The sequence below is a fragment of the Anthonomus grandis genome, chromosome 9 (assembly GCF_022605725.1).
Source record: "Anthonomus grandis grandis chromosome 9, icAntGran1.3, whole genome shotgun sequence".
NCBI classification, from domain to species: domain Eukaryota; kingdom Metazoa; phylum Arthropoda; class Insecta; order Coleoptera; family Curculionidae; genus Anthonomus; species Anthonomus grandis.
The window spans coordinates 14,787,609-14,800,047 of NC_065554.1; the positions used below are offsets into that span (position 1 = coordinate 14,787,609).

Here is a 12,439-nt window from a genome sequence, read left to right on the forward strand (position 1 = left end):
ACAACAATAATTAGAAATAATAATGTGGCAAGAAGGTTTGTAACGCCTTAGATATAGTATATTTAGTATATTAAGATTTTGTGACCTTAAAAGCCAGAAAAGTTACATTTTAGTGAAGATGTTGTTGTGGTAGAGATGTGTTATACGGTGAATCTACCAAGACTTTCTGTTACAGAGACAGCCAAAATTTTCTTGCAATAACTGCGAGGTCTTTGCAAATTGTACGCTGTCGAGTCCATTGAAACTGGATTGTGTGCCTTTACAGATTTTTATTTTCAAATATCTAAATGAAAAGGAAAAAAGTGCTGCTTGAAAATATTGACATCAGAAAAATACGAATAGATGAAAGTTGTGTAAGTACGATACTTAAATGATACGAAGACTTAATGTATATAAATCCAATTTCATGTGCTTTAAATTTAACAACAGAAAGTATACCATTAGGAAATCAGTTGGTTTGCATTAAGACATTTTAATTAAATCTTGGTTTAATTTTTTATCCACAGTTACAATAGAATAACCATATCGGTCATCGAAATTGCAAAAATGTAGGTACTATAGAGTCTTTTAAATTAAACAGTGATTTTATTAATTTACTGTGAACTGGTGACAAACTAGGACAATTCTGTGGTAGAATATATCTAGGTCGTCTTTATTTTTGTACATTGACCTCAAAACGGACCAACAAGATGCATCCCAAACTATGATGCAATAACTAATTATAGACTATACAAGAGCAAATAAACTTCATGAATGGTTGATAAAATTTAAATATTTTTTGTTGCCGCAGAGGCTTGAGTACCGGAAATTTTTACAAAAACTGATTTACCTTGTTTTAAACTTAGATAATGTTAATGGTACCAGCTCCTTATTTTTTTAAAAGCATATTCTGCTTTAAATGCGGTTTCTATCTAGGTATTTCCTGGCACAGTATCATCCGCAAAGAACACTACATTGCTCTCAGTTGATTTTAAAAATTCAAACAAACCATTTATATAGATCATTAAAAGCACCACGCCCAGTACTGTTCTCTGCGGCACATTAAATTCCACTAAACTAGTACTATTTATTTTAACATGTAAATATAATTCTAGTATTCTATTTTAGTTTTTTCTGACATTTGTGTGTAATTTAATTGATTTATTTGCTTTAGATATTATTTAGTTATATTTTGGTTAGTACAGTAAAATAATTTGGCACCATTAACTTTAATTAGGTTGTAATTGTACCCACAATCTTTATATTCTTAAAGACATATACCGGGTGTTCCAAAAGGCTTTTAAGAGCATAGAACATCCCCGAGGAACCACCCCTAACTTTTTTTCAAATGGCACCCCCATTTAAAGAAAAGATGTTTAATTCTGAATATTTTGGAAAAAAAAGTATTTTTTTCATTAAAGAAATTGAAGGAAACTCTTATTTATTGATTTATAAATAAATCAGCAGAAAACAATAATTTCATTAATAAATCACAAAAATATGCCACTGGGGCCGCTGCATCTTGTTGGTCTGTTTTGAGGCCAATATACAGAAATAAAGACGACCTAGATATATTCTACCACAGAATTGTCCTAGTTTGTCAGCAGTTTACAGTAAATTAAGAAAATCTAACGCTGGGTTTTAAAATTTAATATGAAAATAATATTAGTTGGCGTAAGAGGTAGAGCACTATTGATATTAATAATTGAATCGTATTCAATGTATTTTTCCATTGTACTAAAAATGCTATTAAAAAAAAAATGGAGTTGCCATTAAAAAAAAAGTTAGGGGTGGTTTCTCGAGGATGAATTAGTTAGGGGTAGTGTTGAAAAGAGCATTGTCTTCCATAAAAAATGCATTTTGACATTTTTTGCTATCTTGAAAAATGGCGAAAAGTTCTATGCTCTTAAATGCATTTTGGGACACCCGATATATACTGGGTTACTTTTTAAATTTGCTCCTATATTTCTTCAGGGTTACCATAACAATTAACTTCTCTCTTAATCTGTCAAAAAAAGAAATCTGCATCGTAAAATCAAAAATACAATGGCAAGTTTAGTTTTTTTTTTATTGAAACAACTTGTATATTTTTGGCCAATAGGAAAGATGTTCTTATTCTGATTTTAAAATATATACATCAACATTAATTGAAGCTTTATTTAAATAATTTAATCCCTAGACCAATAAACACTATACAGGGTGTTTGGCGGAGGGTTAGCCAAACTTGGTGGGCATGTAGATAGGCTCAGATAGAAGATATTTTCTTAAAAAACTTGTGTTCTAAAAGTCTCGGGTTTTTTTATATCATTAATTTTGTGTTATTTTCAGGATTTTCAAAAAATTATGCCTTTTGACATCTTTAAATTTTTTCAGCATATTTTTCACGTTTTTTTTACATTTGTATTTAGTCTGTAATGTATCCTGTATCTAAAAAAATCAATATCAAGTACAAATAATACCGAAATAATTCGTTTTAAGCTCAAAAAGTTAATACAAGTAGCAAAAAAAGTTATGAAAGGTAACTTTAACTTGACGCAAAAAAAAATTAAAATCTATCAAGATGTTCAGGTAGTTTTAAAAACATCTCCAGCTAATACTCTTTTCAATAATATACGATGTGTAACACAAAGCCGACTAACTTGCCACAATTCATGACTTTAAGTACAAAAATTTTTTTTTAAATTTTATGTATTTATTTCAAAATTACAAATTTTATTAAAACTGCGCTCCCCTGGCTCTAATACATGCCCTACGTCGCCGTCGTATTTCCACTGTCGTAAAACGAAGCCGCATCTCTTTTCTAATAGTTTGAAAAGCGGCATCGATTCTTTGAATGGTCAAATGAGGAGATCGTGGAACGTGCTATGGGATTGTTGTTGTGATAATAACAATATGTGCTACATATTGTTGTTGTCATTCGACATTTGTCATGGTGTAACTTTTTAGCTTTCTTACGTTTCCAAGTCGTTAACACTTTTCGTCGATTAAGGGAAACAGGCAATCTAAATTTTCAAGAACCGAGGATCAATTGGAGGCAGTATGATGTTGATGAAAACGTTATTCGCGCATTCGATGAGGATCCCACCACTAGTACAACGAAAGTAGCTACAGATCTGAACATTTCTACATGGAAAGCATGGTCAGTTGTCAAGGCAGAAGGAAGGCATCCTTTCCATTACACCCCAGTGCAAGGTAATTTCATACTACATCAACAACTTAATTCCGCAATTTTTACTGGCATCGTGATACTCTATTCTAGGTCTTCTACAAGCCGACTATGAGCGACGGGTACAATTTTGCCGCTTTTTGCTTCATGCAGACGTTGAAAATGGACACTTTTTAAAAAGCATCTTATGGACAGATGAATCAACATTTACACGTGCGGGGATATTTAACCAACATAATTTACATTATTGGGAAAACAAAAACGTAAATCTGCATTTGACCAGAGCCAAGTCTTTCCAAACAAGATTCAGTGTTAATGTTTGGGCAGGTGTGATTGGGAGACACCTCATCGGTCCACACTACTTGCCGAGAAACTTCAACGGGGACAATTACTTACATTTTTTACAAAATGATCTCCCACAATTATTGGCTGATATACCCATATTTAATGAAGACCCAATCGTCTTCCAGAATGACGGGTGTCCTGCACACTATCGAGTCGCCGTTAGAGAATTTCTGGAGAATACTTTTCCCAATTTGTGGATCGGAAGAGCAGGTCCCATCGCATGGCCTCCACGGTCCCCTGATTTAACCCCTCTCGATTTTTACGTATGGGGACGTGCGAAAGAACTCGTGTACGAGGTGGAAATTGACAATCTAGACCACTTAATTCAAAGAATCAATGCCGCTTTTCTAACCGTCAGAGAAGAGATGCGACTTCGCCTTACGACAGTAGAAATGCGACGGCTATGTAGGGCATGTATAAGAGAAAGGGGAGCGCAGTTTCAACAAAATTTGTAATTTTGAAATAAATACATAAAATTTAAAAAATATTTTTTTTTTAATTTATTTTCCTAAGTCATGAATTGTGGCAAGTTAGTCGACTTTGTGTTACACATCGTACATCACTGAAAAGAGTATTAACTGGAGATGTTTTTAAAACTACCTGAACATCTTGATAGATTTTAGTTTTTTTTTTTTGCGTCAAGTTAAAGTTACCTTTCATAACTTTTTTTGCTACTTGTATTAACTTTTTGAGCTCAAAACGAATTATTTCGGTATTATTTGTACTTGATATTGATTTTTTTAGATTTAGGATACATTACAGACTAAATACAAATGTTTAAAAAACGTAAAAAATATGCTGAAAAAATTTAAAGATGTCAAAAGGCATAACTTTTTGAAAATCCTGAAAATAACACAAAATCAATTATATAAAAAAACCCGAGACTTTTAGAACACAAGTTTATCAAGAAAATATCTTCTATCTGAGCCTATCTATATGCCCACCAAGTTTGGTTAACCCTCCGCCAAACACCCTGTATTTTGAATCTTGCTGGTATTTTCTTCTTTATAACTTTTTACGCCTTACTTGTGTTTGAATTTATTATAGTGAGTTAGACATGAATTGCACAAATGTAATTTTTACCGTATATCTATTTTAAAAATAAAACTTAATAAATTGCTAGCTAATAGCCCTAATTCAAACCCTCTAAATATTTCTCTGTGGAAAAATCTAACATTAAATATCTGTTTTTAACTAAATGACTATCCAGATTTTATATTGAATACTATTCATAAAAAAAACCAGAGAAAACTATTTAAAGTGTATTAGAAGTCGTAGTGGATATAAAAAAAATAAATAAACGATAATTTAGTTTATTGTACATCATAACAGTTAAAAGTCATGAAAATGTTCAATGCTATTCATTCTATTGTAATAAACGTTTATTAGCTATTTTAAATCCTTCATGAAATGTTGGCATATTATATATTTTTAAAATAAGAAAAAAAACATCTTCCATTTTGGGCAAAAATACACAAAGTGTGGAAAAACGAAAACTTGCTATTATTTTTCGATTTTAAGATGCTCATTTGCTTTTTTTAACAAGTTTATAAGATAATCGGGAAGAGCCTTATCCAATTAAAAAAAACATACGTATGAAACTCTTGTAGGTATAGGTGCAAATATAAAATAAAAATAATCCTGTACATTCCTGTAATCATATATTGTCTACTTATGATATGGATAATTTGGATATGTTCTTATTATTGTTTTTAAAGACCCAATATCTTACCTAGGTATTTTCCAGTAACAATCCTCTCTTTCTGCTGTTTGAGTTCAGTTAATCTATAGCTAAGTTCAGTATACAACTGACCTTTGTATGTGGTATTTGGTTGAATGATTTGCTGTAGCCTTGCCTTGATCCAACAGCCTTGGATATTGTTTTCTTTTGCAATGTAGTATAGACCATCTAAACATTAATATTTATAGTAACTAATTAATTAATGAAGTTTTTTGTAAATAAATTAGAGTGATTTTAAATAAAAGGTTACAAACAGCATTGGTAGTTTAACAATTTGAATTTTTTACTGTTAGATCATAGTTGCTTAAATGGTACTTAGAATTTCACTTATATTAGGATTTTTTACATTTCCTTACCAATTTGTGGTACTGGTTTATCCACTACCAGACTGACTGGCAAATCTTTAGGTATCTCCACTATTCCAGGATTACCTTGAGTAGTTTCCTTTGATAATGGTGTTGCAATATCTTCCTTCACAATTGGCTTTTGTACTATTCTATTGCTCTTCCTCTGGATTGAGTCTGATGGCGGATTGTTTTCTTCAGAAAAAATAGACATTTAAATCATAAATTAAACACTAATATTATATTACACTTACCTGGACGAATTTGCAGTGTCGGACTCAAAGAATAATCGTCCAAAATCATAATACCCTTCAAATTTCTAAACTCAGGTCTGAAATGACTGTATAAATCTAATTGTATAGTGTCTAATGAAAGTCTGATTTCGTTAACTTCTTTAACTAACTCCTCGGAACTCTCTAAAATAATCAACAATAAAAAGGATGGTTACAATTAAAAAGTAAATATGGTAATATTATAAAACTAACGTGCAACTTTATCAGCTACGTCTTTGAGATATTTTCTCTCCTTCTCTAAGTGGTTTTTAAGTCCGAGCTTTTCAATAGTTTCTTCAAGCACTGAATCAATATTATCAGCAATAAAATCTAAATTTGATAAAGGAATAAATTCCTCCAGTTGGTTCTCGTCTTCGTCCTCTTCATCCGAATCATCAATTTGGAGGGTTTCATTAATTATTGGAAAGTCAACTTCAAATAGTAGATTACCTATGATAAATATTGAATATTCAATTAAAGGGTTTAAAACTACTTAATAAATAATAGATTACTACTTACAGTGCTGCATATACACAGCTTTTTTACAACATGAAATATTAAAACTACTATATTATAAAAATGTATTAAAAATCACCTTAGTCAGTTGTTAAAAAATACTCTCAAAAAACTATGCTTCACATGGCAAAATTCGGAAATTACATAAAAAATCTTAAAATATAATCCACATTTAATATAATATGAGCCAAGCCACAACAGCAAACATATCTAACAAGACCGTCTTTAAAAGCTATAATATTTATCTAACAATAATATGGCAATAATAAAGCTTTATCAAGCTTAACTTGCAGAATAAACAAAATATTTCCACTAGTAATATCCAATGGTAGTATTTTGCATGGTATCATTCTTTTGGTAATGATGAGAAGTAGTGCAAATCATGGTTTTAGATTATAAAATTCAAATTTTAAATGACTATTTAAGATATTAATCCAAGGGGAACTCAAAAACATAAAAAAATATATTCATAAAACAAATAAATAAATGGTTTTTACACAAAAAGCTTTTATAAAAAAACATTTAAATAGACATCATTTTTATTAACCCACATTGGTAAACATTTGGTGCAATATATAAACACGTTAATTTAATTAATTTTTTAACAATATCTACACCAAATTACAATACTATTAAGAGCTCAAATCCTAAAGCATTTTTACTTCAATTAAACCATTTATACATATAGGTTGTTTTATATGAATGCTTAAATTGTTTTAAAGGAATTTTGTATACTTTATTATAATTTAAATCTATTTATTTACTTTTTTATTCAATTTTACAAAAAAGAAATAACAGTATATTAATTATATGCAACAAGACCACCTAAAAGCTATAAGGCTATATGAATGTTTAATCTACCTTTAATTAGGCTTTCTGCTAACTTGTCATTATCTATGACGGACAGTTCATAACAATCCATACAAATCTCTTCTCTATTACCATAAGATCTCTTTACTCTAAAATAAATGTTATTTAAATAAAAAATTTCACAGAAATAATATATAAAATCTCAGCCAAAGAAATTGAAATAATCCATTTTTACATACCTGAAATAAGACAAACAGAAATCCGGTGCATAAATAAATTTCAAGCTATTCCCCATACAATTAGTATTAATGCATCTGTTACTGTTTTTAGGTTTGTCTACCAAATCAATTATATCTTTTACAGGTTCTAAAAAAATTTATATTTAGACCATTCAAGTATAAATTGAAAAAATATGCCAGCTTTTTTTATTTTACAATAACCAAAATTTGCTATAAAATTATTAAGAATTTATTTAAAAAAAAAACGCTTTAACAACATTTTTTGTAGATTATATGGCTCAATTAAATATTACATAATATTATTATTTAACTTAAGCATATTACTTAAATAGCCATACCATTAATTCTAATAGGCTTTTTGTTGTTCTTTAAGAAGAATGCATAACATGTGGTACAGATTTCCATATCCTTATTTTCTACTCTTGGTACCCTAAAATATACATCAAAATAGTCCAGTTCACATGGCTAATATTAATTTATTTACTTACTGAAAAAATGCAAGACATATATCAGATGCAGAAATAAATTGGGATGACATTCTTTTGCATTGTTTGTTGAAGCATCTGTTTTCATGTTCCTGCAGACCAACTTCTTTTTTGCCTAAAAACCCTGAATGTAGATGAAAAATTTTATGTGAATGTATCTATCAAATACCAGTAATTTCTTGTGAATTTTGTTCACTAGTGGAAGATACATTCAATTTTTCATCTTCATCATCCAAAATAACTATGCTTGGTTCTGAGGTTGGGACGGAATCTTTTATTATTGAATTCCTAAATAAAAAATAAAAATCAGGAAGGAAAATCAGCTTTTCTATTGAGGCTGTAGAAAGCAATAGATCTAGTGATAGAAAATGAAAGATTACTTAACATGCATTTTGTCTTCAAAAGACAAAACTAATAGGGACAACCATGTGTTCTATGAATTCTGAATTATCTACTGCACTTAGGATAAGACAACTTTTATATAACTATAATATTTTTTTACAATCTAAAATTTTGAAAATTTTTGGATTGATTAAAATAGTAGCTCTACATTCTTTAGTCCACTCAGTCATTGTAATGTGTAAAATTATTCTATATTTGTTGGCTATTTATGGATAGTTAGTTATTTATGGTACCATATATTTAAATGTAAAGTCAAAAAAGCTTTATCATCATAAGACGGATCTTCTTCACAAAGCCAATATAAATTACCATAGTTTAAAAACTATGGTAAAAAACTTAATTTTACAATATTAGCACTACTTACAAACTATAAAAGTAAACTTAATATACATACATACATCAGATATAAATAAAAGGTATAAAATAACTAGACAGAAACAAAGCCTGAAATTAAAATACAATTGGGTAAAATATAATATAAAAAATATAAATAGAAGTATGTAAATAGTGGACCTAACATACTACCAGACAACTGCAAATAGAACTGATACAAATTTTTAAAAACTTAAAATAAAGAATAATAAGAACATTAAAAACAGTCACAATCAAATTCATTTAATCCATAATAGGCTCTACCAACTAGCAATCTCCTAACTTTACTTTAGACATATAAAATCATATCTCCTCATATTCACATTCAGACATATCTCCAACCTTAGATTCAGTATATATTACGGTAATTAACCAATTTTCAAAATAAATATAGTATATAAAATATTCAACAAAGTAAGATTTTATATTGCAATAAAGCACTTGAAGTATTAGTACTATCATTAAATATCTAGCATAAATAACAGATAACAGGTAACATCAATAAAGTTAAATAAAATATAAGGACAACAATGGTTTAAAACAGAGTAACTGCAATAGAAAAGAAGACACACTTTAAGCAAAGTCAAGATATAAAATTATATTGCACTTAAGCAGATTTTAAAACTCGTTGAAGTGAACTCAAAGAACAATGAAACAAATCTATACTGACACTATTTGAGTTAATCATCATTCTACCTATTGCACAGTTTTCACCATACAGTGTACAATGTTGTTCAAGGTATCGAATAATCTAGTCTGTCTGAGCACTGTAGTAGGAGGAACATTTAAAAAACTTAATGCTCTCATAAACAGTTGATCTTTTTAATAATGATGAATGAGGTATGGGTAATTGTAATTTTGAGGCATTTCAAGTCATATGAGTGACATTCTTAGGCTGAAGCCTGTGTTGATATAATTGTAACCAGACAAATATGACTCCAACTAAGAATGCGACAACCCTCTAAAGCCATAGTTGTGGAGATTTTCATCAAATGTGATGACTGACACAGTCAAAAGCTTTTGGAAAGTCACAGAAAGCTGCTGCATTTACTCCACCAGTATTAATGCCTGAATATAGTCCTAAAAAGTGAAAACTGGCATCATTTGTACTGTGTTGCTCTCAGTACCCAAATTGAAGAGTACTTAGAATATAGTATAATAGTAAGAATATTATATTAGTTGACATAGTTACATAATAATTCTTCTTTTGACTTATTCTATTAGATTTATATATATATTATGTATTAGTTATGATTTAGATTTATAATGACTTGAAGTGATAGAAGTTTATTCATAAGTATAACATAAATATAGTATTTTTATATGTCAAATATAACATCAAAAATCAGTAAACCAGTAAAATATATTGGCTTACATCTTAAACACGGAAAATATTCAAATAAATATACATTAAAAAAAACAGAAATATTAACTTAGTTTAAAATATGGCAGTTCTGGAAATACTCCCCAAAGTCATGAATGGCTCAATTTAATAGCAGGTTCTTTATTACTTTTATATATTATATTTTGTCAAGCTTCCTAACAGGTTGGGACAGAGAAATAAAAAATTTTAAGCCTAAAAAGGTTGAAAGATGTTCAATAAATAAAGTGTCCTTATTCATAGTAGGTTAATTGAGTACATCCTCATAAGTTTTTAAAAACCTACAGATTCTGCTGGACAAACATTAAAAATTGTAGGATGTAAACACTTGGGAATGTTAATACCCCAAGACTTACAAATGTCTGATGACAGTCCTCCTTGAAACCCAGTCCAGCCACCAGCCACAAGCCACCTTCTTTATAATTTAAAGATCTTAAGGCCATGAAGAGAATGACCTCATTCTAAGATTGGATAACCCACAACCACACTCGAAGCATTCATGATATGCCACTAAGAGACATTTGGTGGAAACACAATGTGGCAAATTTCTAATCAAGTACAACAGTTTAGAGAGCTTCGTGCAGACATGTTCTTTATGGTAGTTCCAAGACAGTGTTCAGCTCAGGTAAACACCCAAAAATGTCACCTCATTAGAACAGTTTCTCATTAAAGGATGATTTTATTTTTGCCTTCTTACAGTAAAGTTTATTATTGATACAACTGAAGCAAACTCAAGATGGTGCCTTATACAATCTTATAATGCAATGCATCTTACAATGACCTGAATCTGATAGGCCAAATAAGTAATCTGCTAATAAACAGGAAATTAAGACCACTTTTAATACATATAACTAGTCTTTGGAACAACAAGGTATTTGTTCAAAAGACTGCAACAGATATTTATGTAATTAACTTTTAAATGTTTAAAAACTGCACTTAGACTATTTGTTCTAAACAGGAAAAAGCACTTAAATATCTTAAAATTGCTCATTAATAAATATTATAAATAGAATTACTAGGTAAAGTGCTATAAAAAATAAAACCTAAGAATGAGATTTGTGAAAAACATCTGGTTTGGTGTGAAAAGAAATTCAACTAAAAGCACTTAACTCACTAATATTTTCCCTTCAACTATTTTTTAAAACTTACTATTTTGCTATTTACAAGAGGCTGAAACTTCAATAAATTTGACCAGATCAACCAATTTTCAATTAATTAATATACATCCTATATGTTGTTCTAATCAGTTTTTTTATTTCTTTTTGTTAAAGACAGATTCTTCAGAGTTCCGCTTTTACTCTTAAATTGTTGTTTTAAATTTTATACAAAGATTTAGTACATACCCCTCAGAGACTCTATTTTCTGAGCCCTGTAATCTACTGGATACGGGAGTTCCATAAGTGGTAGATGTAATCTCATTGTGAGATATTGAAGCATTAGGATCAGAGTTTTCAGTAGGGAACTCATTTAGCTTTCGTTCAATTATTGGGGTGACAGGAACAGGTTCATCAATGTCCATAGCATCATCACCTTCTTCAATATCCATATTTATGTTGATTTTTTTCAGGATAAAAAGAAATGATTTTAATATAAACTTAGTAGTTTCCCTGCTTAACGTGTATATCTTCTAACAGACTGTTAATTTCACCACTGCATTTAAATATGTTAAAAGTAATGCTAGAAAAATTAATACATTGGGATATAATCCATAAAATCTGAAAATTTTACTTAAAAATCTGAAAACACGGCAAAGCAAAATCGAAAATTAAACGAAAAATTTTGTTTGGGTAATTGACATGTGACATTTGACAGCTTGAAAAATCGATTAAAGGATAAATGTTCAATAGATGCCAACGTTGCAAGATGAACGATACGGCAGTTTTAGAAGCCTTTAAGGTCCTCTTACATGAGTTTTTAACTGTTTATTAACTGTTAACTTTGCTATTTAACTGCGACATGACTAGTCACAGAAGGTCTTAATGTAATATTTTTATTTATAGAGATTCTTGTAAACCTCTCTTTATATGTCAAAAAATCCTAACTCTTTTTTCTCTTTTTATCTTAGAAACAGCTACTCTTATTCATAAATGTCCTAAACCTCCCTCTAACACTGGTCATATGACTCGTCAGGTTAACGATTTTCCCTTACCAATCCCTACATCCTCCCTCACCAAGAACTCACTTATATACCTTAGCAAAAAAATTTACAACCATGTTCCTCTATGTATCAGACAAATTTTAGAAGTTAAGAGATTCAAAAAGGAATTAAAATTACTTTTATTATCCAGGGCATCTTATAGCCTTGACGATTTTTTTAATGATACCTTTTAACCTGTGCTCTGACATCATTTTAGTGTTTTAGTTTTCTTTCCTGTTAAATAATTTAA

At 29.6% G+C, this 12,439-nt stretch overlaps 1 protein-coding gene across 2 annotated transcripts in view; it reads right to left on the reverse strand.

Moving 5' to 3' along the window:
• LOC126740089 (histone-lysine N-methyltransferase eggless-like) overlaps positions 1-11,835 on the reverse strand; it is a 42,130-nt gene extending 30,295 nt beyond the window's left edge. For both annotated transcript variants that reach the window (XM_050445964.1, XM_050445962.1), the window contains exons 1-10: positions 11,396-11,835; positions 8,067-8,185; positions 7,901-8,012; positions 7,751-7,842; positions 7,413-7,539; positions 7,225-7,322; positions 6,061-6,297; positions 5,830-5,991; positions 5,588-5,770; positions 5,223-5,399 (exon numbers count right to left, since the gene is read on the reverse strand). In XM_050445964.1, coding sequence (XP_050301921.1) covers positions 5,223-5,399; positions 5,588-5,770; positions 5,830-5,991; positions 6,061-6,297; positions 7,225-7,322; positions 7,413-7,539; positions 7,751-7,842; positions 7,901-8,012; positions 8,067-8,185; positions 11,396-11,598 — 1,510 coding nt within the window. In that variant the 5' untranslated portion in view covers positions 11,599-11,835. The remainder of the gene's footprint in view (positions 1-5,222; positions 5,400-5,587; positions 5,771-5,829; positions 5,992-6,060; positions 6,298-7,224; positions 7,323-7,412; positions 7,540-7,750; positions 7,843-7,900; positions 8,013-8,066; positions 8,186-11,395) is intronic.
• Positions 11,836-12,439: the final 604 nt, after the last annotated feature.